The following is a 23,392-nucleotide window of genomic DNA, read 5'->3' as shown; positions in this document are numbered from 1 at the left end:
TCAGGGGGAGAGGAACCGTTTTAAAGTCTGCCAGAACATTCTGTTCTTAACAAGGCCTGACCGCTAGAGAAAGTTTCACCAGAGCCTGACTGACCTAGGGAAGAGAAATACCCAAGTCCAGCTCACTCCTAGCAATCCTGTTCCACCTAATGGGGTAAATAAAAGTGAGAAGTACTTGTCAAGTTCGCAGTGTATGGGCACAGGCTCACCAAAACACTGAGACTAATCCTGGGACTATATAGAGAAAGCATTCCCTTCCCACATTTTACACTGAATTACTAAACACCTGCTTATGCAGTTCCTTTTACTTAGTACATTCCACCTCTCTCTCTCTCTTTTTTAATGTTCATTATTGAGAGAACATGTCGGGGAGGGACAGAGAGAGAGAGGGAGACACAGAGCTGTCAGCACAGAGCCTGACATGGGACTTGAACTCAGAAACCGTGAGGTCATGACCTGCTTGGATGCCAGCCAACTCAGCCACCCAGGTGCCCCAGCGTCTACCTTTCAAAGGAAAATACAAGGCATACTCAAAGGCAAAACAAACACAGGACTTTAACAAGTATCTGAACCTGGGTCAACATGGCAAGGATATTGGAATTATCAGAACAGGAGGTAAAAAAAACAAACAAACAAACAAAAAAACCAAAAAAACAACTGATTAATAGGCTAGGGACTTTAATGTAAAAAAATAGAAAACATGCAAAATTAGATGAATACTGTAAACAGATGAAAAGTCTAAAAACACCAAAAAGAAATGCTAGAGTACAAACACATTGCAATGGAAATGAAGACTACTTTTGATGGGATCAGTAGACTGGACATGGCTAAGGAAGGAATCTCTGAACTTAAGGATATGACAGTAAACTTCTAAAACTGAAAAGCAAAGAGCAGAAAGACTGAAGGAAAAAAAACATGCAAGGACAATGGGACAACTACAAAAGGTATATCATACGCAAAATGGGAAAGCCACAGGAGAAGACAGAAGAACAAAAGCAATATTTGAAGCATTCATGATAACAGATTTCCCCAAATTAATGTCCAACCAGATCAAAAAGCTCAGAGAATACCTAGCAGAATAGATGCTGTCAAAACCACACCTAGGTATATCATTTTCAGACCTCAGAAAATCAAAGATTAATCCTAAAGAAGCCAAAGGAAAAAAAAACACCTTACTTATAAAGGAGCAGAAATAATAAATACATCAGATTTCTTCTCCGAAACCATGCAAGCGAGAAAACAGAGTGAAATATTGAAAGTATTGAGAGGAACCTGCCCACCCCCCCGCGCCCGCTCCCCTCCATCACCAAATTAGAATTGTATATCCTGCAAAACTGTCCTTCCAGAAGTGGAGAAGTACTTATGAGACAAACATTGACAGAATTTGTTGCCAGTAGACCTGCCTTGGAAGAAATGTTAAATGAAGTTCTTTAGAAGGAAAAGGATACATGTCAGAAACTCAAACATACATAGAAGATCATTGGAAATTGAGTAAGGGTAAAATAAACCTGTTTTTCTTATTCTTAATTGATCTAAAAGATAAGTTTGTTCCCAATAGCAACAATGTACTTTTATGTGCTTGTGTGCATCTAGATATTTATGTATGCTCATGCATAAGTGAAAGGAATGACAACAATGATAAAAGGTACAGAAGAGAGGTATTAGGAACATTTTGTTAATAGGTACTTCTACCTGTAAATCTAAATAGTGTTATTTAAAAATAGACATGGTTAGTTTTAAATGTATATTGCAATATTTGGGGCAGCCACTAAAAAGTAACAACAAAAAAAGTAAAATTAATATGCTACTATAGAAAAAAATAGATGCATATAAAGTATGCAAAATGACAAAAGAGAATATGGGTGGAAATCAAAAGCAGGCACGGGGAACAAAGGCATAGAAAACAGCAACAAATATGATAGACATTAATTCAATTATAGCAAATAACCACCTTAGACAACATGGTTAAAATGTAACAATTAAAAGACGAGATTGTCAGAGTTAATTAAAAAATAGGACCCAACCGTGTGTTTTCTTTTTTTTTTTTTTTTTTTTTTTTTTTTTTTCAACGTTTTTTTTTTTATTTATTTTTGGGACAGAGAGAGACAGAGCATGAACGGGGGAGGGGCAGAGAGAGGGAGACACAGAATCGGAAACAGGCTCCAGGCTCCGAGCCATCAGCCCAGAGCCTGACGCGGGGCTCGAACTCACGGACCGCGAGATCGTGACCTGGCTGAAGTCGGACGCTTAACCGACTGCGCCACCCAGGCGCCCCAACCGTGTGTTTTCTACAAGAAATCCATTTTAAATATACACTAATAGTGGGGCGCCTGGGTGGCTCAGTTGGTTGAGCCTCCGACTTCGGCTCAGGTCATGGTCTCATGGTCTGTGGGTTCGAGCCCTGTGTTGGGCTCTGTGCTGACAGCTTAGAGCCTGGAGCCTGCTTCGGATTCTGTGTCTCCCTCTCTCTCTCTGCCCCTCCCCTGTTCATGCTCTGTCTCAAAAATAAACATTAAAAAAAATTTTTTTTAAATATACACTAGTAGATGAAAATAAATGGGATAGAAAAGCTAATACCATGCTGACACTAATGAAAACAAAGTTGGAATAGCTATACTAATTTCAGATGGAGCAGATGTCAAAGCAAGGAATATTAATGGGTATGAAGAGCATTATGTGAAGAGATTCATACTCAAAGATGGTATAACAGTTCTTAATGTGTATGTGCCTAACAACAGTGTGTCAAAGTATTTCAGGCAAAAACTATTAGAACTGCAAGAAGCGGTAGATGAATGCACTGGTATATTGGAGATTTCAACACCCCTCTCAGAAATGGACAGGTGCAGTAGGCAGGAGATAAGCACACAGTTGAACTCAACAATATTAATTGAATATCATCAATATCTATAGATTACCTCATCCTACAACAAAAGAATATACATTTTAAGCTCACATGGATCATTCACATCCTCAGCCGTAAAACTCAATAAATTAAAAAAATTTAGAAATCATGCAATATCTGTTGTTAGACCACAATAGAATTAAAATAGAAATCAAGAGGGGTGGCTGGGTTGAGCGTCTGACTCTTGATTTTGGCTCAGGTCATGATCCCAGGGTAGTGGGATTGAGGTCCCATCGGGTTCTGCACTGAATGTGGAGCCTGTCTGGAATTCTCTCCCTCCCCTGCCTCTCTCTCCCTCCCCCTCTACCCCTCTCCCTTTCTTGGGTGCACTCTCTTAAAACAAACAAAAATTCAAGAAAACAGAAAAATCGCTTTAAATCTCAAAATACTTCAACATTAAACAACATATAGGCTGGAAACGAAATCTAAAAAAATTTTTTAGATTTGAATTAAATGTAAATGAGAATGAAAGTATATCTTATCAAAATTTGTAGAATACAACAAAAGTAATGCTTACAGGGAAATTTATAGCATTGAATGTATATATTAGAAAAGAAGAAACATCTAAAACCAATATTCTAAGCTTCCACCTTAGGACACAAGAAAAAGAAAATTAAACCCAAAGTAAGCAGAGGAAAAGAAATAGCAAGAATTAAAGCAGAAAAATGAAACTAAGTAGGAAATCAGTGGAGAAATCAATGCAGTCAAAAGCTAGTTGTTTGAAAAGATCAATAGAATCAGTAAGTCTCTATACAAGCCTTAGAAACAAAGACACAAATTATTAATGTAAGAAGTAAAAGAAAAGCTATCACTACTGATCCTCTAGACCATAGAAGTATAGTAAAGGAATACTGTGAACAACTCTCTGCCCACAAACTTGATAACAGATGAAATAGATCAATTTCTTGAAAGGCATAATCTGGCAAGACCCCTGCAAGAAGAAATAGATAACCTGTTTACACCTTTATAGAAGAAATTGAATCAGTAGTTAATAACCTTCCAAAACAGAAAGCACCAGACCCAGATGGGTTCTTGATTTTTATGCATCTATTAAAATAATGTAATTTTTCTTTAGCCTGTTAATAGATGCATAAAAATCATTTGACGAAATCCAGCACTCATTTATAATAAAAACTTCAATCAAACTAGGAATAGAAATTACCTACAAAAGTTCTACACTAACATCATCATACTTAATGATGAGAAACACAAGTTTCTTGATGAAATCAGGAACAAAGCAAGGATGTCTCTTCTTACCATGCCCTTTTCAACATGGTATTGGAAGTCCGAGCGAAAGCAATAAGACAAGAAAAGGAAATAGAAGTATAGAAATTTGGAAGAGAGAAAACTATTTTTGTTTACAGATGACATGATTGTCTACACAGAAAATCTGAAAGAATTGATAGGCACCTGGAACTAATAATTATAGCAAAGTTAATATATAACAATATATAAAAGCCTATCACTCTCTTATATATCAGCAATGAACAAGTTGAATGTGAAGTTAAAAACACATCACCATTTATATTATCGCCCCCCAAATGGAATATTTAGGTATAAACCTAACAAGATATGTGTAAGATCTATATGAGGAAAACAAAATTCTGATGAAAAAAAAAATAAGTGTAGAGAGAACTCTTGTTCAGGGATAGGAAGACTTAATATTGTCAACACGTCAGTTCTTCCCAACTTGATCTATGGTATAGATTCAGTGCAGTCCCAATGAAAATCCCAGGAAGTCATATTTTGGATATCAACCTAGTGGTTCTGAAATTCATATGGAATGGCAAGAGATCCAGAATAGCCTACACAATGAGGACAGGGTGGTATTGGTAAAGCAACAAATACATCAATGGAACAGATGTCAGAGCCCAGAAGTAGACCTGCATAAATATAACCAACTGATCTTTGATAAAAGAGCAAAGGTAGTACGATGGAACAGATATAATCTCTTCATCAGATAATGGTGGGACAACTGCATCCATATGCCAAAAAAAAAAAAGAAGAATCTAGACACACCTTGTACCCTTCATCAAAATTAATTCAAAATGAATAGAATCATAGACCTAAAATGTAAAACTTCTAGAAGATAACATAGGAGACAGCTTAGGTGCCCTGGAGTATGGCAGTGACATTTTAGTAACAACACCAAGACACGACCCTTGAAAGTAATAGTTGATAAGTTGGACTTGATGAAATTAAAACTTTGAAGAGAATGAGAGGACAAGCCACAGACTGGGGGAATATTTGTGAAAGACACCTGCTAAAGGACCATTACCAAAATGTACAAAGAACTTTTTTTTTTTTTTTAATGTTTATTTACCCTGAGAGAGCAAGCACGTGCAGGGGTGTGAGGCAGAAAGGAGAGAGAGAATCCCAAACAGGCTCCACCATGTCAGTGCAGAGCCCGACTGAGGGCTCAAACTCACGAACCACCAGATTGTGACCTGAGCTGAAATCAAGAGCTGGATGCTCAACTGACTGAGCCACCCAAGTGCCCTGAAATGTACAAAGAACTCATAAACAAGTAAGAAGATGGATGCGATTAAAAAATGAACAAAAAATTTGAACTTACATCTCACCAAAGATGAGATAGAGGTAAAAAGTAAGTGTGTGAAAAGATGTTCAACATCCTATGTCATAAGAGAATTGCAAATTAAAACAACATTAATTTCTCACTACACATCTTTTAGAATGGCTAAAATCCAAAAAACACCAATTGCTGATGAGAATGTGGAGCCATGGGAATTTAGTCATTGCTGGTGGGAACGCTAAATGGTGCAGCCACTTTGGAAGGCCGTTTTCTTACAAAACTAAACATACTCTTACCATCCAGCAGTTGCCCTCATTATTTATCAAAAAAGCTGACCATGTACACATAGAAATCTTTACAGGGTTGTTGATAGCAGCTTTAATTCATAATTGCCAAAATATGGAAGCAACCAAGATATTCTCTAGTCAGTGAATGGATGAACTGTGTTATGTCCGTTCAATGGAATATTCAGCACTAAAAGGAAATGAACTGTCAAACTGTGAAAAGATACGGAGGAATCTTAAATGCATAGTACCAAGTGAAAGAAGTCAATCCAAAAAGGCCACGTACTGTATGATTCCAGCTATAGGACATTCTGGAAAAGGCCAATGATGGAGACAGTAAAAAAAAAAAAAAAATCAGTGGTTGCCAGGAATTGGGGACACGGAGGGATGAGTAGGTGGCACACAAAGGATTTTTAGGCAGGGAAACTATTCTGGGTGATACTTTGATGGTATATACTTGTCTTAATGTGTATGTGAAAACCCGTAGGGTGTATGGCACCAAGAGTGAACCAACCATGAGCTGAAGCATGGGCTTTGGGGAAAATACTGGTATGCCAGTGCAGGTTTCTTGATTGTAACAAATGTCGTTTCTGGTTTGGGGTGTTGATAAGGTGGGGGGGGGGCAGGTGCGTGGGGACATGGGATTCCTGGTATGTCCTGCTGAGTTGTGCTATGAACCTAAAACTGATCTATAACACAATGTTTATTAGTGTTACATTATAAAAAGTTATTCTCAGACGGATTAAAAAGTCAATGTTTAAAAAAATTAAAACACAGGTGCCTGGGTGGCTCAGTCAGTTAAGGGTCCAACTCGATTTCAGCTTAGGTAATGGTCTCAGGGTTGTGAGATTGAGCTCCATGTCAAGCTCCATGCTGGGTGTGGACCCTGCTGAAGATTCTCTCGCTCCTTATACCACTCACTCTCTCTCTCTAAAAAGCAAAAACAGAACAAAACCAGGGAAATACATTTGAATATTTTTTCTGACTTGAATGTGGAAGGACTTATAATCAGAAAAGTTAACATAAAAGAATTCATGGTTAGCTAGATTTCCATATAATTTCATTTAGTGTTTACTAAGAAAAGTATTTTAGGAATAATCTTAATATATAAAGACATTAATATCTAAATAGGAAAATGCTATGAATAGGCTATCAATGAAAAGTAATTTGAAATTACTAGTAGATTGTGGGAAAATTTCAACCTAACCTAAGTAATCAATACATATATACAATTGGATTTAGTTTTAAGTTTCATGGAATATTTGATGTAAATATGTCAAAATATTTACAAAACATATTTGTTAGACAACATAAGACAAAAACCTGGACCCACTCACCACTGGAAGCAAACTTCAGAACACACTTGATTATGTGTGTCCTCCCAGTGTGGTCCTGTTGGGTACACTGTTTTCTCAGCCTCCCATTCTTTCAATTTCCTTTTCACGTTTATCACTTCTGCAATAAAAAGTTTGCCCATATATGTATTTATCTGCAAGCATTGTATTACTTAATTTTGCTTATTTTTAATTTCCTGATTGATTTCTCTTACTCTCTTTTTTCCCCGTTTGTAGCATTTGCATGATGTTAAAGAAGATACCGGGCGCCTGGGTGGCTCAGTTGGTTAAGCATCCGACTCTGTTTTGGTTCAGGCAGGTCATGATCTCACAGTTTGGGGGATCGAGCTTTGCGTCAGGCTCTGTACTAACAGCATGGAGTCTGCTTAAGACTCTCTCTCCCTCTTTCTCTGTCCCTCCCTTGCTCGTGCTTTCTCTCTCTCTCTCTCTCTCTCTCTCTCTCTCTCTCTCTCTCTCTCATAAAAAAAAAAAAAGATACACAGATGGAAGGGATTGCATTAAATCTGGATTTGTATGGGTAGAGAATATCAGTATCGCCTGGGGGCTTGCCACAGTTACTTGGACCAACTCAGACCCATTAGGATGGCTCGTATCAAAACCAGAAAATTATAAGTGTTGATGAAAATGTGGAGAAATTAGAACCTTGTGCACTACTGGCAGGAAAGTAAAAGGGTGCACCTGCTGTGGAAAACAGTTTGGTGGGTGTTTAAAAAATAAAACATGTAATTGCCAGTTCACATGGCAGTTATGCTTCTGGGTATATCAAAAGCAGGATCTCAAAGACATATTTGTACACATGAGTTCATAGCTATGTTATGTGCTAAACGTGGAAGTAACCCAAGTGTTCATCACAGATGAGTGGATAACAAAATGCAATGTATATGTGCAATGGAATAATATTCAGCCTTAAAAAGGAAGAAAATTCTGTAACCTGCTACAACGTGGGTGAACATTGAGGACATTTTGTTAAGTGAAATATGTCAGGTACAGAAGGACAAAAACTGTCTAATTCCACTTCTAATTCCACAATGCTAAGGTACTTAGATTCGTCACCAAGTCGAAGTAGTACAGTGGGTGCCAGGCGTTGGGGGAGGAGGGGAAGTACTTAGGGACTAACGGGTGCAGAGATTCAGTTTCACAAGATGAAGTGAGTTATGTGACTGGATGGTGGTGACTGCTTCAGGACATTGTAGATGTGGTTAATGCCAGTGAACCGTACATGTAAAAATGGTGATGCTGGTTTATGTTATGTCTATTTTACCACAGTAAGAGAAATTGGGGGGAAATTAGTGGGAAGTGTTTGGTTTTGTATTTTATTTTTTAAACTATAAGCCTCTTGAGAATCACTTTCTGAAGGAGCTCATCTTCCTAAGGGGAGCCGAAAAGATTGAGGAGGGATTTTTTTGTTTTTTCTTTTTTTGTCTATCATGTCCCTCTGAGGCCACCTTGGAAGGTAGATGAAAGATGAAGCCTGTCCCTTCTTAGTGGAACTGATGGATCTTCTGAGGAATTTATAATTATTTGCACAAGGCAGTATGTCTGTAAGAGACATATTATTAAAATATTAGAATATGGAAGAGTTGAGTTTGCTTTAGTGTGATCCTAGAGGAAAGGTCAGTCAGAGACAGTTGCATGGACAGTTGCTCAAGTCCCAGCAAGGAGAGGGCAGAGCACAGCTTAACCAAGGGGACCAAGGTCCAGTGTTTCGGGCAGACTTTGGAATTTTGAGGGGTTCAGTTTAGTAGTAATATGCATTCAGGAGAGAGGGCTGCAGACTTGGGTGTGTTCACATCAGTGAAGACCTTAAATGAGAAGCTGTCTGTACATGGGAACTGAGACACTCATTTCCTAGGATTTTATTGATGAACAGACAAATTGCTATCTGTGTTTAATATCTAGCCACGTTATTAATCACGTTAAGTCAACAACAGAAGGACTTTTATCTGTTTTACTGCTATATTGCCAGAGCATCTATAACAGGCATGTCTGAACTATGTTACCAAACAATGATTTTAGATTTCATAAGAAGGAAAATCTCAGTGGTTGTACTTTGGTGCTTTTATGATGTGTCTCAGACATCATCGTGCTCTCCTTTCATGGGTCTGTGTTCTTTGCAAGGCTCTCCTTGGGCTCCTGAGTGTCTTCCTTGTGATGTGTGTACCTATGTTGACTCAGTTCAGGCAGATCTCAAAACTCTTTGGTTTTAACTTTACGTGTTTTCTGAAGTGTGTGCTGCTTAATTCTTGAGTCTTGAGTTTAACCATTTCTAGCAATTAAGTGACCTCACTTGTAGAGTTTCTGCTATTAGTGTCCCCACTGTATTCTTTTGGTTGTTATGTCATATAAATAGTTATATTTACTATATGGCGTTATTTTAAAACACTAGCTTTGGTTTTATATATTTCTTGTAGTTCTGAATAAATCATTCTTAATTTTTCATATATGTACTTAGGAAAAATGCAAGTTAAATTACATGTTTACAATGATATGATTACTTACTACTCTTAAACCCTTTGTGTCACATTTCCTCTCTTTTACTTCTACATGTCATAAACCTAATGAGATCTAACAATTGTATCTTTGCTTTAAACAGCCAGTTATCTTTTAAAGAAATTAAGGAAATTCCTCTTGTGTTCCCCCACATATCTACCATTCTGTAGTGTTACCTAATCTAGAAGTAGTGTCCCCCTTGTGTAGATTCTCCTGGCATGTATTCTGGACCATGTTGGTCCTCTCTGACCTTACAGTAGTTCATGTATATATCAAACTTCCTCTGCCAGTTTTAGGCCATTTCTGGCAAGGACTACAGTTTTTTCATTTTTAGATAATTCAGTGTATCTATCGAGCACAGAAAATACTTACTTTTTTTTCCTTCTTTTTTTATTTTATTTTATTTTTTTTCTTTCAATATATGAAATTTATTGTCAAATTGGTTTCCATACAACACCCAGTGCTCATCCCAAAAGGTGCCCTCCTCAACACCCATCACCCACCCTCCCCTCCCTCCCACCCCCCATCAACCCTCAGTTCTCAGTTTTTGAAAATACTTACTTTTAAGTATGTAAGTAGGGTTGAAGTGAGCATCTGTATAACCTGACAACGTATAGTACCATAGTTCACCATTAGATGTCACTCTGTAACATACTTTACATTCTTGCCAGACAATTCCTTACCGAAACGCTGGTCAGATTCAGAAAGTTGGCATTGCTTAACAGCGCACTTATACTGATACATAGTGGTTTCTCTCTAAACACACATTCATAAATTATAATTGTTACTACCTTTTAATTCTACGTCTAAGTCTGTACTGAACCCAACTGATTTTCCTTAGTTTTCTTTAAAATTTGAATGCTGGCTTTATTTTTTGCTTATTTTCTATGTGGAGCAAAGTTTGCAAATATTACAAGTAGTGGTGGGAAGAAGTAGGATATTCAAGAATACCTTCAAACGTGTTCAGAATTCTTCTGTTAGTAATGCAATTTGAAAAATACCTTATTCCAGGAGGCTGACTGACCCCACACTCATGGGCGACTGCTGGTTTTGTTTGGGTGTGTCAGAGAAAGAGGGAGAACGGACTTGGCTCTGAAGAGAAACGTAGAGGCAGAGAACACGGAGACCTGTAGGCTCTGCTGGCCAGTCCTGGAACACAGGAAAGTGCCAAGAATGAGTTCCTTCACTCATTCCCACCCTTACAAGATAGGAAAGGTCAGGTCAGGGGGGGTTTGATGTTCACCTTATCCCTAAGGGTGGCCAAATGCTAACCCATGTGACGATGTAGGGATCAGGTGTCTCAGGGCCGAGGACACTGCTGACAGTCCAGCCCCTCTGTGCCCAGCTGGGAGTCCAGTTGTATGCATGAGCCTCTCCTGCAGCACTGTTGGCTCAGTCGTGTTCCCCGTACACCTGCCAGAACACAGCCAGTGACCATTTTCCTCACTTCGCTCAGAATATTGAAATTTGAATGAAACAGCGATGTTGTTTCTGAGTGATACAATGAACAACCCCCCCCTCCCCGCCCCCGCCAGCCCAAGCATGTGAACATTCACGCAGATGTGGATCCACCCATGTCCTCTGGGACACCAGCTCCCAGCCTTTCACACCTCAGCCAGAAATAACTATCTTACAGTTTCTGTTTATGGTTTTATTTGGGGAAAAAAAAAAAAGAATGTTGTCATTTATCAGCATGGTTTTATAAAATTCAAAATTTAAAACCCTGAGTATAATAAAATACCAAAGAATAAGGACATTTGAATCCATTTATATTGGTCTGTCAAATTATACACAATGTATTATCAAAAAATGAAATTTTATGTTCTGCTTTTGCTTTAGAATAAGATATGCATTTTTTTAATACGTTAGTATAGGATGACTACTAACCCTTATTGGGAAGACCTTTTTAATTCTTTGGTCTTAAAATGACATTTTTTAATGAAATAATGAAGCAAATGACAATTTTTATGAGGTAATTGGTAATGTAGGTGTAGAAAATATAGTAGAAAGGTTGTCATACTCCATACTACAGTAGTGTCCTCACCAGGAGTCAGGACGTGCTGAGACTGTTACTCACTTATACTGATAGAGGTGCATCTTGTAATCCATATATTTTTTCCTTATGTTTTTGTGTATTCCTACAGTTAAAGAAGTGAACAGGTCATGGCACGTTTAACAAAAAGACGACAGGCGGATACGAAAGCTATCCAGCATCTTTGGGCAGCCATTGAGATTATACGGAACCAGAAGCAAATTGCCAACATTGACCGTATTACAAAGTGAGTAATTTAAGCAAAAATATCCTTGTGAAGTTTCCTATAAGATTTTTGGGGGGCAAAGGTCTAAAACCAACTTATTTATTATGCTCATCAACGCATTACAAAGTAACAGTCACTTTTTGCCTTATATGTAACTTATTAGAAAAATAATACAGAAGCATAGGCAACTTGTGTTTAGATGTTTTGTAAAGAAATATTAGAGAAGTAAAATACCAGTGTGTACTACTTACAATAGCTTTTTAGTTCTCAAAGATTTTTTAACTCTTGGGAACAGATCTTTATGTCTTTTTTATCAAAAAGGCTTTGCTTTTGCGTAAACTGTCTAAAACCAGTGTGCTGTTTGTTGAGTGTTCACTGTCACACATGTTGGTCCCTAGTCCACTAACCAGGACTTTCTGACCATTTCATTCTGTGTTTTGGAAATTACATTACTTTGGTAGACCAAGATTCAGGATAGAAAATTATCAGAATACTTTATGAATTCTCTACTTACCTGTTACATACTGATTATAACAGAGTCTTCAAATGGAACTTGCTTTTGTTCCTTTGTTTCTCTGAGTATTTTTAAGGGAATAAAGCTAAATCCATCTTTTTTTTAAATGGTTGAATGATATTTTTTGGTAATTTAGATAGAATTTCTTTATTTTCTACACATTCCTTAGATGCTATGTGTAAAAGTGGAAACAAGTGATTTACAAAAGTTCATTTAGTGCTTATTTCTGCCTTTATTAATAAGTAACAAAATTGAATACCACATATTTTTGTCTCTTACTTACATTCTGTTAAGATTATAAAGTTTACTCGAGAGGGCAGGGACCAGAGAAGGAGAAAGAATAGTGCCATGTGTTGCTCTAAGTCCGCATTTAAAGTTGCTATGTACATGTCCTAGCTCCTGAGGGCCACTAGCATAAAAATATTCGGTAACACTTGTATGGAAAATAAGAATAAAATAAAGAGCACATTATAATTAAATTTAAATTAGCATGTTTTTATAAAACAAATAATTTGGGGGTGTTTTACAAAGTATAGGTTATAGTGAGATGGTATTGGCATAAAAACATGTTTTCAAAACCTCAAGAATAACAGCCATATGTATTTTCCTGTGGTTGGGATTTTTTAAAAACATAGTTTATGTCTGTCAAAATTACCTACAGAAGGATGTGGAAATAAGATGCTGCTCTTTGGGTTTAAATTTTAAACTTCAGGTCATCCCAGTTTGACAGAACTGTCCCGGTGTTGGAGGCACTTCCTCCTCCCTGGGCCGGCATCTGCTCTGGGAGCCTTGAAGGCGTCTCCTGGTGCCAGGCGTCCATAGTTGGACCGCGAAGGTGGCCGCTAGTTGATGGCAGTGGTGGTGCAGGTGCCGCGCAGGTGATGTGACATCTGTGTGCGCTCTCGTGAGAGAGAAGAGGTTTGTAAGGAGGAGCGCACACCGTGTCGTGCCCTTTCTGCATTAGGGATTGTTGATAAGCATTCTCTTTTCTCCCTTCTCCGTCAGCTCAGCGTTCAGGCTGCCAAGGCTGACTTTCCTCCATGACCTCAGGTCCGTAGATCTTAAGATACATATGAATAAATGTATTCACCTACCAAAAATTATTGTTTTATTAGTGTCATCTAAAGATGAAAAAAAATTAACCAGCGGGTAACTGTTTAAGAGTGGTGGCCGATGTCTCTTCCATTTCGTCTGAGAGGACCTTCTTCCTTTCTGTTACGGGTGCGCTTGATGGTACAAAGAAGAACCAGACAACACTGTTTCTGGCACAGCCTGTGTGTCATTAGTTTCCTACCAGGCCATCAGCCCCAAGGAGGAGCTGTCTGCCTAACCGCCTGGCCTGCTGCCTTAGCTCCTGGGTTGAGCTGGTGTCCTTGTCACTACCCTGGCCAAGGCAGGTTGGGAGAAGCGTTGCCCCATGATAGGAAGACAGGTGGCTTTTCAAGTCTTAGATTAACTTAAAATCGAGTTGCTCCGCTTACTTACAGCGGAGGCTGAACATAGAGTTACCTTTTAATTTTTACACATATGGCGAATTCCTGATGGCTGTAGCAGAGTTACTGTGAAGAGGGCATATGTGGTCATCAAGGTCCTTCTGTGTTATGTCTGGTGATGGACTCCATTGTAGGAATGGAACCTGTCTTCAGTCAACACTTTTTAACAGTTTTGGGCTTTGGGATCATGGTTCTTTATGATATTTTGAAGCCTGGCAAACCCCAGACACTGTAGTTAACTTCTGTGCAGTGTTTTAGTTCTGCTTGTTTTTGTTTCTGTTTGAAAGTCTCTTTGAGGTCACCTTCAATCTAAAGGTTTTCATTCATCCTTGTTGTTGTTTTCCTTCGCAGTTTATTGAAGAAACTGATTCATTTGCTCTTAGGTTTCCCACAGTCTGGCTTTTTCTGGTCGCATCCTGTGGTGTATTTGTTTCTCTGCATTTTGTGGAAATTGGTAGTTTTCTGGAGGCTTGGGTGAGGTGAGACTCCTTTGCAGTAGCATGTGGTCCTACCAGGAGGTCATATGCCCATTTCTCATGTGTGAGATTGGCAGTCGTGATGTACAGCGAGTAGTGCCCGTAACTCATTAAGGATCATCAACAGGATTACTTCCATAAGGATGTAAACTTGCCTCTGCATCCTGTGTGGCAGCCCCATGGTGTGTCCATGTCCAAAGGGAGAGTAACTGACTCTTTCCCTTTATTTGCCAGTGTTTAAAATGGTATCCTCTCCTGGTAACCAGTTAGTTTTTTTAAAGGGCCATTCGGAATTCATGCGTTTAAATACTTTTGATACGTTTCAGTCCATTTCTGACAAAATCCTTATTTATGCTCAAATTTTTCCATCTCTCACCAGTTGGAGCCTCTCCACATTGACTCCTAAAGTGGCTTTCTGCTTTTTCTTGCAACAGGGTTTTTCAGGCTCATCTGTTTTATACCCTTGGAACCATTGATTTCTCCAAGGGGCTCTGATTTCCTTCACTTAGAAATTGTATTTCAGAAGCATGTCTGGCCCTCAGTGTGCTCACTGCTGCTTGGTTGATCTTTCCAGGCCTTTTAGAGGGCAGAGGAAGTATATATAATTTTAAGACAAAAGAACACCCTATTAATGAATACTGATATTTTCCATTTGAATTTATGACTACTAGTTTTTCCCAAACTCTTCTACCAAAAATGTTTCTCTCTTCTTACATAGTAAAGACATCATGAATCGTAACTAGTCGGTTGTTTTATCCAACATTATATGTCAAGCTATTGCAGAGTAACCACACCAACACTAAAACCAATAAATAGTATGTTTGATGGAAACCATCTAAATTACTTTACCCATTGTTTTCAAACAGTTGTACTGATTCTAACCTGCCAGAGGTGAGAGCGATTACATGTTCTACTTTCTTCCTCACAATTGGCATTTGGTCTTCGTCTACAAACAAGTATTCATTTTATGGTTACCACCAGCCCTTCTCTTGGTGTCCACAATTCATTCTCTGGTAGTTTCTTTTTATTCTTGTTCCCCAAGTTTTACTGAGATGTAATTGACATATAATATTGTGTTAGTTTACAAGGTGCATGACATAATGATTTTGTGTTTGTACCTATTGCAAAATGATCACCATGGTATGTTCAGTTAACATCCATCACCTTGTTTTTCCTGTGATGAGAACTCAGATCTGCTCTGTTAGCACCTTTCAAATACATAGTACAGTGTTATTAACTGTAGTCAGCATGCTGTCCGCGACATGCCTGGGACTCATTTATCCTATGACTAGAAGTTTACAGCATTGGCTCCCTTCACCCATTTCACCCAACACTTGCCACCACCAGTCTGTTCTGTTTCTGTGAGCTCAGTCTTTTTGGATCATACAGTGTTTGTCTTTCTTCGTCTGACTTCCTTCACTTAGCATAATACCCCCAGGTCCTTCCACATTGTCACAAAATGATAAGATTTCCTTCTTTTTGGCAGAATAATAATTCCGTTGTATATACACCACATCTTCTTTATGTATTCATCTGTGGACGGGCACTTAGGGAGTTTCCATGCTTTGGCTACGGTGAGTTTGCTGCAGTGAACATGAAGTGCACATACGTTTTTGAGAGTGTGATTTCATTTCTTTCAGATAAATACCCAGAAGTGGGATTGATGGATGGTACAGTAGTTGTGTTTTAATTTTTTGAGTAGCCTCCATGCTGTTTTTTCAAAGTGGCACAAACATCTAGGAGATTCTTAAGGTTTCATGAGAAGTGATTTTCAAGTTCTTGCTGGTTCTTAACAGTTGGTTGCAGCCTTTTTTACTGGAAGGTCAGTTTGGCTGGGTATAAAACCCTTAACTTCTTTCTTTTTTAGAGTTTTTATAGGTTATGTATGCTGGCTTGTAGAGCCTCTCGTGGTTGCCATGTACCCTAGGAAAGAAGCCTGTGCTTCTTTACCAGTTTCTTTTAATTACCTCTCTCTGTTTTTAGACAGCTAGTGTTCTGTTCAAAAAAGGAGTAGAAAAAGAATTATAAATGAGAGAATCATTGTTGAGATTTATTGTGTATTTCAAGTATTTAAAAAGTATAACTTCCAGAAACTTCTTTAACAGGTTCTATTATTTGGGATGGAGAGTACTTTCACCAAAGGAGTCCTTCTGAAACCAAAGTACACCTATGGGATTAAGTTTGATTTTTTAATTAATGGTGAAGCTGTCTCTCTGTTTTAAAAGTACAGGTTTATAGATTTGATTTCATGATAATATAAAATTCCATAGTTCTCATTTGGGAGTTACATAAACACAGATAAATTTTGACCTCTCATTAAAAAAAATTTTACAGTTTTAAAAATCAAAGGATGTTTTCTGATGTTTAGTCATCATAAAATTGAAACAAATAAGTCACTTTATCATAAAAAAATGAAGTACAGTAGTCAGTTGAGATGAAAATAAGCACAGGCAAGGGTAGCTTCTCTTTTAGTTGAAAAGTTTATAAAGGCTAACTTGTGAGTGGCACATATGGATTCGTAAGTTCTGTGAAATTTGAATAGGTGTTGTGAAACTAAAGCTTTGAAATGTTTGACTACTTGATATTTATATGCAACAAATATTTATAACAATTTTATGCTTCAGATCATAATGTTAGCTCTTGTTTTACAGTTTTTAAGTCAAGGAACAAAGATTAAGAGGCAGGGGCACCTGGGAGGCTCAGTTGGTTAAGTGTTCAACTCTTAATTTTGGCTCAGGTCATGATTTCACAGTTCGTGTGTGCATGTGCATGCTCTCTCAAAAATAAGTAACTAACTTTAAAAAAATTAAGACTCCTATGACAACAAAATCAGTAACCAGTGAAATTTAGATTTTCAATCCCTGAGATTCCCAATAGTATTCCTAATTCATTATCACGTTATTTTTCTAAATTTCACCTATATGTTAATATTCCATAAAAGTAAGTCACATGTGTCACCTCTGTTTCCTCTTAAATCCAAACATACTATTCATATCTAACTTGGATAATTATAACGTGGCATTGGAATTTTGTAAGTATTCTAAGTAGTAGTTGTGATTTAAAGACCTGTTGAAACAAGCATGGCCTTTATGTTCACCTACATGTTCCAGCATTATGGGCGGCTTAGTGCTGTTGGGAGAGGTCGGCTCACATCTGCTCAGTGCTGGGAAACGCAGGTGTGTCGGAGCTGCCTTGAGCACCCCTGTGATGGCCTGTGTTCAGAGGTGACTGTGCTTGTGGCTGATGTGATCAGGCCAACCCTGGGCTGGTAGACTAGTCCCATTCAAATTAATGTTTCAGGTTAGGGCATCTATTAATTACATGTGTTGCTTACTTTAGGGTCACACCCCACTTATAAAATGTGACCTCTGAACTCTTGTGACATGTTTGGCATTGAAATGTGTGAGTTTTCCTGGAGTCCTTCCCGTCGCTATAGGCAGACGTTAAGCCTGCACTGCAAGTCCCTGTGTGAGGGTTGCCTTTGAAGTTGCACTGGGTACACTCTTTACTCACTTGTTTAAAATTAACTTATGAAACTTCTAGCAGCTATTATGTCACAGTTGTGCTTTGTCTCTATGTCAGCTGATTTTCTTTTCTATCTTTGTGTTTTTTTTTTGTTTGTTTTTTTTTTTTGTTTTTTGGTTTTTTTTTTTTGGAGGGGAGGCAGACAGTACAAAAATATGGAATGTTTCACAGATTTTCATGTCACCCTTGCATGGAGCCATGATAATCTTCTATGTGTCGTTCAGTTTTAGCACACATGCTGTGGAAACAAACACTCTGTCCACTCCCTCATTGGATTTGTTGGAGAGGAAGGTGATGGCCCCTGTCTGCTACTTTGGAAATAAGTTACTTTGAAAAACTACCATCTAATAATAGACTGTGGATGTAATCCCAAGAATTCTTCCCAAAATTACTAACCGCATACCCTTTTCAATCTACAATGATTTATTCTTTATTGCATTTCTTTTGTGATAGTGGATGGGCAGGTAACTTTACCACCGTTACATCCTTATTTTTATCTTGCATAATAACAGCCTTGCAGAAGAAGTAACTGATTCTGAACAACCGTAATCTACAATTCCACAGAGAGCTTTCTCCTGTGTGCACAATTCTTGGGCCCTCCTCTTGGCTTGGATTATTGGCTAGCTGTTTTCATGGTTGACATTTCTTTGCAGTTCTGTGAAGGAAATATACCGCTAAGGCACAGAAAAGTATAAACAACCATTAAAGTATAAATTAGTGTTACCAAGTAGTAGAGGCCCCCCACACGGAATAGGGGCCAGCCCTTCATGCTGGCTGTCCAGGTTATCCGCACTCCATGCCTTAGTCAAGGGGTCGCTGCAGTCAGGAATTTGTAGAAGGTGTGGGATTAGCTGCACCTGGGAGTTTGGACAGGATTCAGGCAGAGTTGGATCAGACGGACTGGAAGACTTTTAGGGAAGGGAGATGAGAAGGCAGAGCATCAGACAGGGAGGGCTGCTAAGGCCAGCACAGAGGTTTTTAACCTGTAGCCAGAAGGGAATAGTGAGTTTGTTTGGAATATGGAAATAGAGTAAAATACACTCATTTTTCCCTCCCCAGATAGAGCGAATGTTCCTCTTCAATGTTACCTGTGTGCGGGCTCTCCCCTGCTCTGGCCTGGGTCTGAGCCCTCCTCATATCTTGCCTGTACAGTGGCAGCAGGTTCCTAATTGGGCTTCCAGCTTCCCACTCTTGCTGCTGCTCTGTTTCTTCCCATCTTTGGAATCAGAGAGATTTTTCCAGAGCACCATCTGACCACACGCTGCATGATTGAAAGCTTTTTTCTGTTGTTCATGAAGCCTGAATTCTTGTGCGAAGTTGATAACTCTCTGGGCCTCCCTCTTCCCCGTCATCTGCTGCCATGACCCACCTGGTGTGCTGCTCTCGGCGCCCGGGACCCCTGCAGACCCTCGGATCCACTGTGATGCACACTGTGCCCGGATGCTGACTCCTCTCTCAAGTCGTGTCCCTGAGGAGGCTGTTCCTGACCCCTTCAAGTGAACTCAACCCTCATACTTCATCAGTATTTTTCTAGATTTTAGATCTGATTATATTATTCTTAAGATCCTTTTTTTTAGGGGCGCCTGTGTGGCTCAGTCAGATAAGTGTCCAACCTTAGCTCAGGTCATGATCTTGCGGCTTGTGAGTTCAAGCCAGTGTTGGGCTCTGTGCTGACAGATCAGCCTGGAGTCCGCTTCAGATTCTGTGTTTCCATTTGTCTCTGCCCCTCCCCTGCTCACACATTGTCTCTCTCTCTCAAATATAAACACTAAAAAAAATCCTCTGTTTTATTTCCTCGTTGTGCACAAAGTGCCAATACCTGAACAGGACATTTGTGTGAGCCCTTCGCAGTCAGACCCTGACTGTCCTCCTTTTCATGCCCTGCTGCTCACCACTAAGGCTTCGTGTGATGAGACTCTTCTCCGTTTTCTGAGCTATTATTTTTGATTCTTTATTTTGTATTTTTCCTTCTTAATCGACAAAACATACCCTTTTAAGATTCAACCAGATAACCGTCTCCTGTGAGGTATTGATTCATTCCTCACTGTAACCAGCCCCATTATCCTTGTTCTTGGCTCACATAGTGGTATGTGTGAAATTCAGTTTTATTGTTTATTATAGTCTCTTACTACTATAAAAGCATTTCCACTTCCTGTGCTGTGAGCACCTTGAGGGTAGGGCACACATCTTTCCTCTCTTTAGATCTTAGTATGAAGCCAGTAGCTAGGGAAAGGAACTGGGAGAAGGTTTCTAGGTAACCGTAAGTATTCAGTTGCATGAGCTGAAGATGTGGTTTCCAGGAGGCTTAGAATTGAGAAGCAGCCCTGTGCTACTTCGTAGATTTGTCTGTGTGAATTCTGCCCACTGCTCCATGAGGTCTGTTTTCCTTCACCTTATTTTGCTGATGAAGGTCTTGAGACCCAGGCTTATGAGATCTGGCCTAAAGCCATGTGGGTTGTCAGTTGCAGAAAAGAAATACGAATATAGATCTATCTGATGTCGCAGTCCAAACTTTTAATCTTCATTGTTTCCTTTTGGTGTTTGGTGGGTCTACATTTGTATCCTTGCTGGTGTTGAAGATGTTAATTTACTGTCATGAACATGTGCTTCCAGATTATCAGGTAACAGCAGCTCCAACGTTCATATTAACCCTGCTTTATGGGCGAAGAACGTGAGGCTGTACAAGCAAATTATTTGTCTAGATTGTTAGGAATAACCTTTCTTCAGAGTATATTCTAAATTTTAAATAAATTCTTCGATGAATGATCTAGAAAGGTGTTCTTTAGGTTGTGAAGTTTATTTTTGTCTGGTGCAGTATTAAAAAGAATTGTTGTATACCCATCTATAAAACACCTAGTGGCAGATCATTGTTACTTTGTTGTTTTTTTTTTTTTCAATGTGGTAAAGTACACACACATATAGTTTACAGTCTTAACCATTTTTAAGCCTACAATTAGGTGGCATTAATTACGTCCAGACTGCTGTGCTGCCGTCTCCACCATCCATCCCTGTAACTCACTTCATCTTGTGAAGCTGAATCTCTGCACCTGTTAGTCACTGAGTCCCCATCCCTCCTCCCACAGCTCCTGGCACACACCATTCTGCTTTGACTTTGTGACAGTGACGACTCTATATCCCTCAGAGGCATAGAGTCATATAGTATCTGTCTTTTTACAGCTGGTTTCCCTCAGCATAATGTTCTCAATAACACACTCTGAATTTTCTTCCCCCTGAAGGCTGAATAATAGTCAGTTGCATGGAGTGTGGCCACATCAGTTATCTATTCACTTCGTGATGGATACAGGGGTTGCTTCCATGTTTTACTGTTATGAATAATTCTGCTATGGACATGGGTGGACAGATCTCTTTGAGACCCTGCATTCAGTTCTTTGGGGTATATACCCAGAGGTGGAGTTGTGGGGTCATAGGCAATTCTGTTTTTAATTCTTTTGAGGAACCTCCATACTGTTCTCCACAGTGGCTGCACCAGTTTGCATTCCCACCAGCAGTGCAAGAGGTTCCCTTTTTTAACATCCTTGCCAACACCTGTTATTTCCTGTCTTTTTAATTTTAGCCATGATGACAGGTGCGAGGCGGTATCTGATTGTGGCTTTGATTTACATTTCCCTGATGATCAGTGACATTCAACATCTTTTCATGCTTATTGGTCATTCTTGTATCTTTGGAGACCTGTCTCTTCAACTTCTTTGCCCATTTTTGAATCAGGTTGGTTGGTAGTTTCACAGGTTCTGTATCTCTTGTGGATAGTAATTGCTCACCAGATCCATGATTCACAAATATTTTCTTTCAGTCTGGGAGTTGCCTTTCTACTCTGTAGACCGTGTCTCCTGTCGTACAAAACTTTAGAATTTTTATGAAGTCCACTCTCTTTTTTCTCTTTTGTTGCCTGTGTCCTTGGTCACATCCAAGAAATCATTGCCAAATCCAGTGTTGTGAAGCTTTGTGCTGCATATTCTTCCAAGAGTTTTACTGTCTGGGGCCCTTACATTTAGGTCTCTGACCGATTTCGAGTTAATTTCTGTATGTGCTGTTAGGGAGGTGCCCAGCCGCCTCCTTTGTGTGTGGAGATGCAGTTTTCCCAGCTGTGTTGGTTGAAAAGACCGGGTTCCCCATTGAGAGGTCTTGGCCCCCTTGTCAGAAACCCTTTCACTGTATATGTGAGGGTCTCTTTCTGGGCTCTCTCTTCGATTGCATTAGTCTGTATGTCTGGTTATGCCAATGCCACGTGGTTTGCCTACTCTAGCTTCGTGTAGTAGGTTTGAGATGAGGAAGTGTGAGTCCTCCAGTTCCTCCTTAGTTTTAGATTATCTGGGTTATTTAGGGTCCACTGAGATTGCACGTGTTATTTCAGGATGGGTTTTCTATATCAGAAAAAAATGTCAACGGGATTTTGATAGGAATTGCACCGAATCTGTAGATTGCTTTGGGTAATACGGACATTTTAACGATATATGAATTCTTCCAGTCCACAAACATGGGATGTGTTTCCACTTACATCTTTACTGTCTTTCAGCAGTGTTTGGCAGTCTTCATCGTGCAAGCTTTTCTCCTCCTTGGTTAAGCTAATTTCTACATATTTTATACTTTTTGATGCTATTGTGAATGGAATTATTGTCATAATTTTCTTTTCAGTGTGTTCATTCTTTGTGTATAGAAACGCAGCTAAATTTTGCGTTTCACCTTGTGAGCTGCTACTTTGCTGAATTCATTTGTTATGACAGCTTTTTTGTGGAGTCTTCATAGAGTTTTCTGTGTGTAAGGTAATAAAATCTACAGAGGTCATTTTACTTCTTATTTCCAATTTGGATGCTTTGTATCCTTTTACCCAAATGCTCGGGCTCAGGTGCCTAGTGGTATGTTTACTAGCAGTGGTAGAAGTGGACGTCCTTGTCTCGCTCGGGACCTTACAGGAAAAGCTCTCAAGTTTTCACAATTGAATATGATGTTTGCTGTGGGCTCATCATCTATGGCCTTTGTTATGGTGAGGAGGTTTCTGTCTGTACCCAGGTGGTTGAGTGTTTTCATGATGAGAGGATGTTGAATTTTGTCACACCTATCTACTAAGATGCCTCCGTTCATTCTGTTAGCATGGTGTCATGTGTACTTAGGTGCATGTGGTTAGCCATCCCTGCATCTATAAAGCACCCAGTGGTAAAGCATTATTATTGAGGATATTTTAGTGTAAGTAAACTAAATAACCAATTGGCAGGACACTTGGAAAACAGGAAGCAGAATAGTCACCTATAATTTCTGTGTCCACAGTCAAGTAAGAGACCCGCTTTGATCTGTTTCTTGTCATTTTTTTCTATGCTTGTGTTTTTGTTGATGTTGATTAACCTTTGACCACGTTGTTCCATGGTCACCATAAATTATTATGGTAGCAGGTGCGTGGTATTCCAGTAGGGGCTGGGGGACACTTCTGCAGCACACCGAGAGGGGGCGAGGGGCACGCAAGGTAAACCACTGTAAGGTTCACATCCTGTTAGTGTATTTGCCTTCCAGACAACCACAGGGGGTTGACACTATTAATGTTATTTTGTC

The 23,392-nt window shown here is 39.2% G+C and overlaps 1 protein-coding gene and 1 non-coding gene across 16 annotated transcripts in view; one reads left to right on the top strand and one right to left on the bottom strand.

The window, feature by feature from the left end:
- Window positions 1–23,392, top strand: part of ZMYND11 (zinc finger MYND-type containing 11) — a 134,621-nt gene that overhangs the window by 47,986 nt on the left and 63,243 nt on the right. For 13 of the 15 annotated variants that reach the window (XM_058682064.1, XM_058682063.1, XM_058682062.1 and 10 more), the window contains exon 2: window positions 11,709–11,843. In XM_058682064.1, the coding sequence (XP_058538047.1) occupies window positions 11,728–11,843 (116 nt within the window). In that variant the 5' untranslated portion in view covers window positions 11,709–11,727. Of the gene's footprint in view, window positions 1–10,647; window positions 10,780–11,708; window positions 11,844–23,392 lie in introns of those variants that run through there. The other 2 variants (XM_058682065.1, XM_058682077.1) reach the window with 2 other exon arrangements.
- On the bottom strand, window positions 17,980–18,084 carry LOC131484171 (U6 spliceosomal RNA). Its single transcript, XR_009248077.1, has one exon. It is a non-coding gene; the product is annotated as a U6 spliceosomal RNA (small nuclear RNA).

Source organism: Neofelis nebulosa, chromosome 8 (assembly GCF_028018385.1).
Source record: "Neofelis nebulosa isolate mNeoNeb1 chromosome 8, mNeoNeb1.pri, whole genome shotgun sequence".
In the NCBI taxonomy this organism is placed as follows: Eukaryota; Metazoa; Chordata; class Mammalia; order Carnivora; family Felidae; genus Neofelis; species Neofelis nebulosa.
This window is presented reverse-complemented; position numbering and strand designations above follow the sequence as displayed.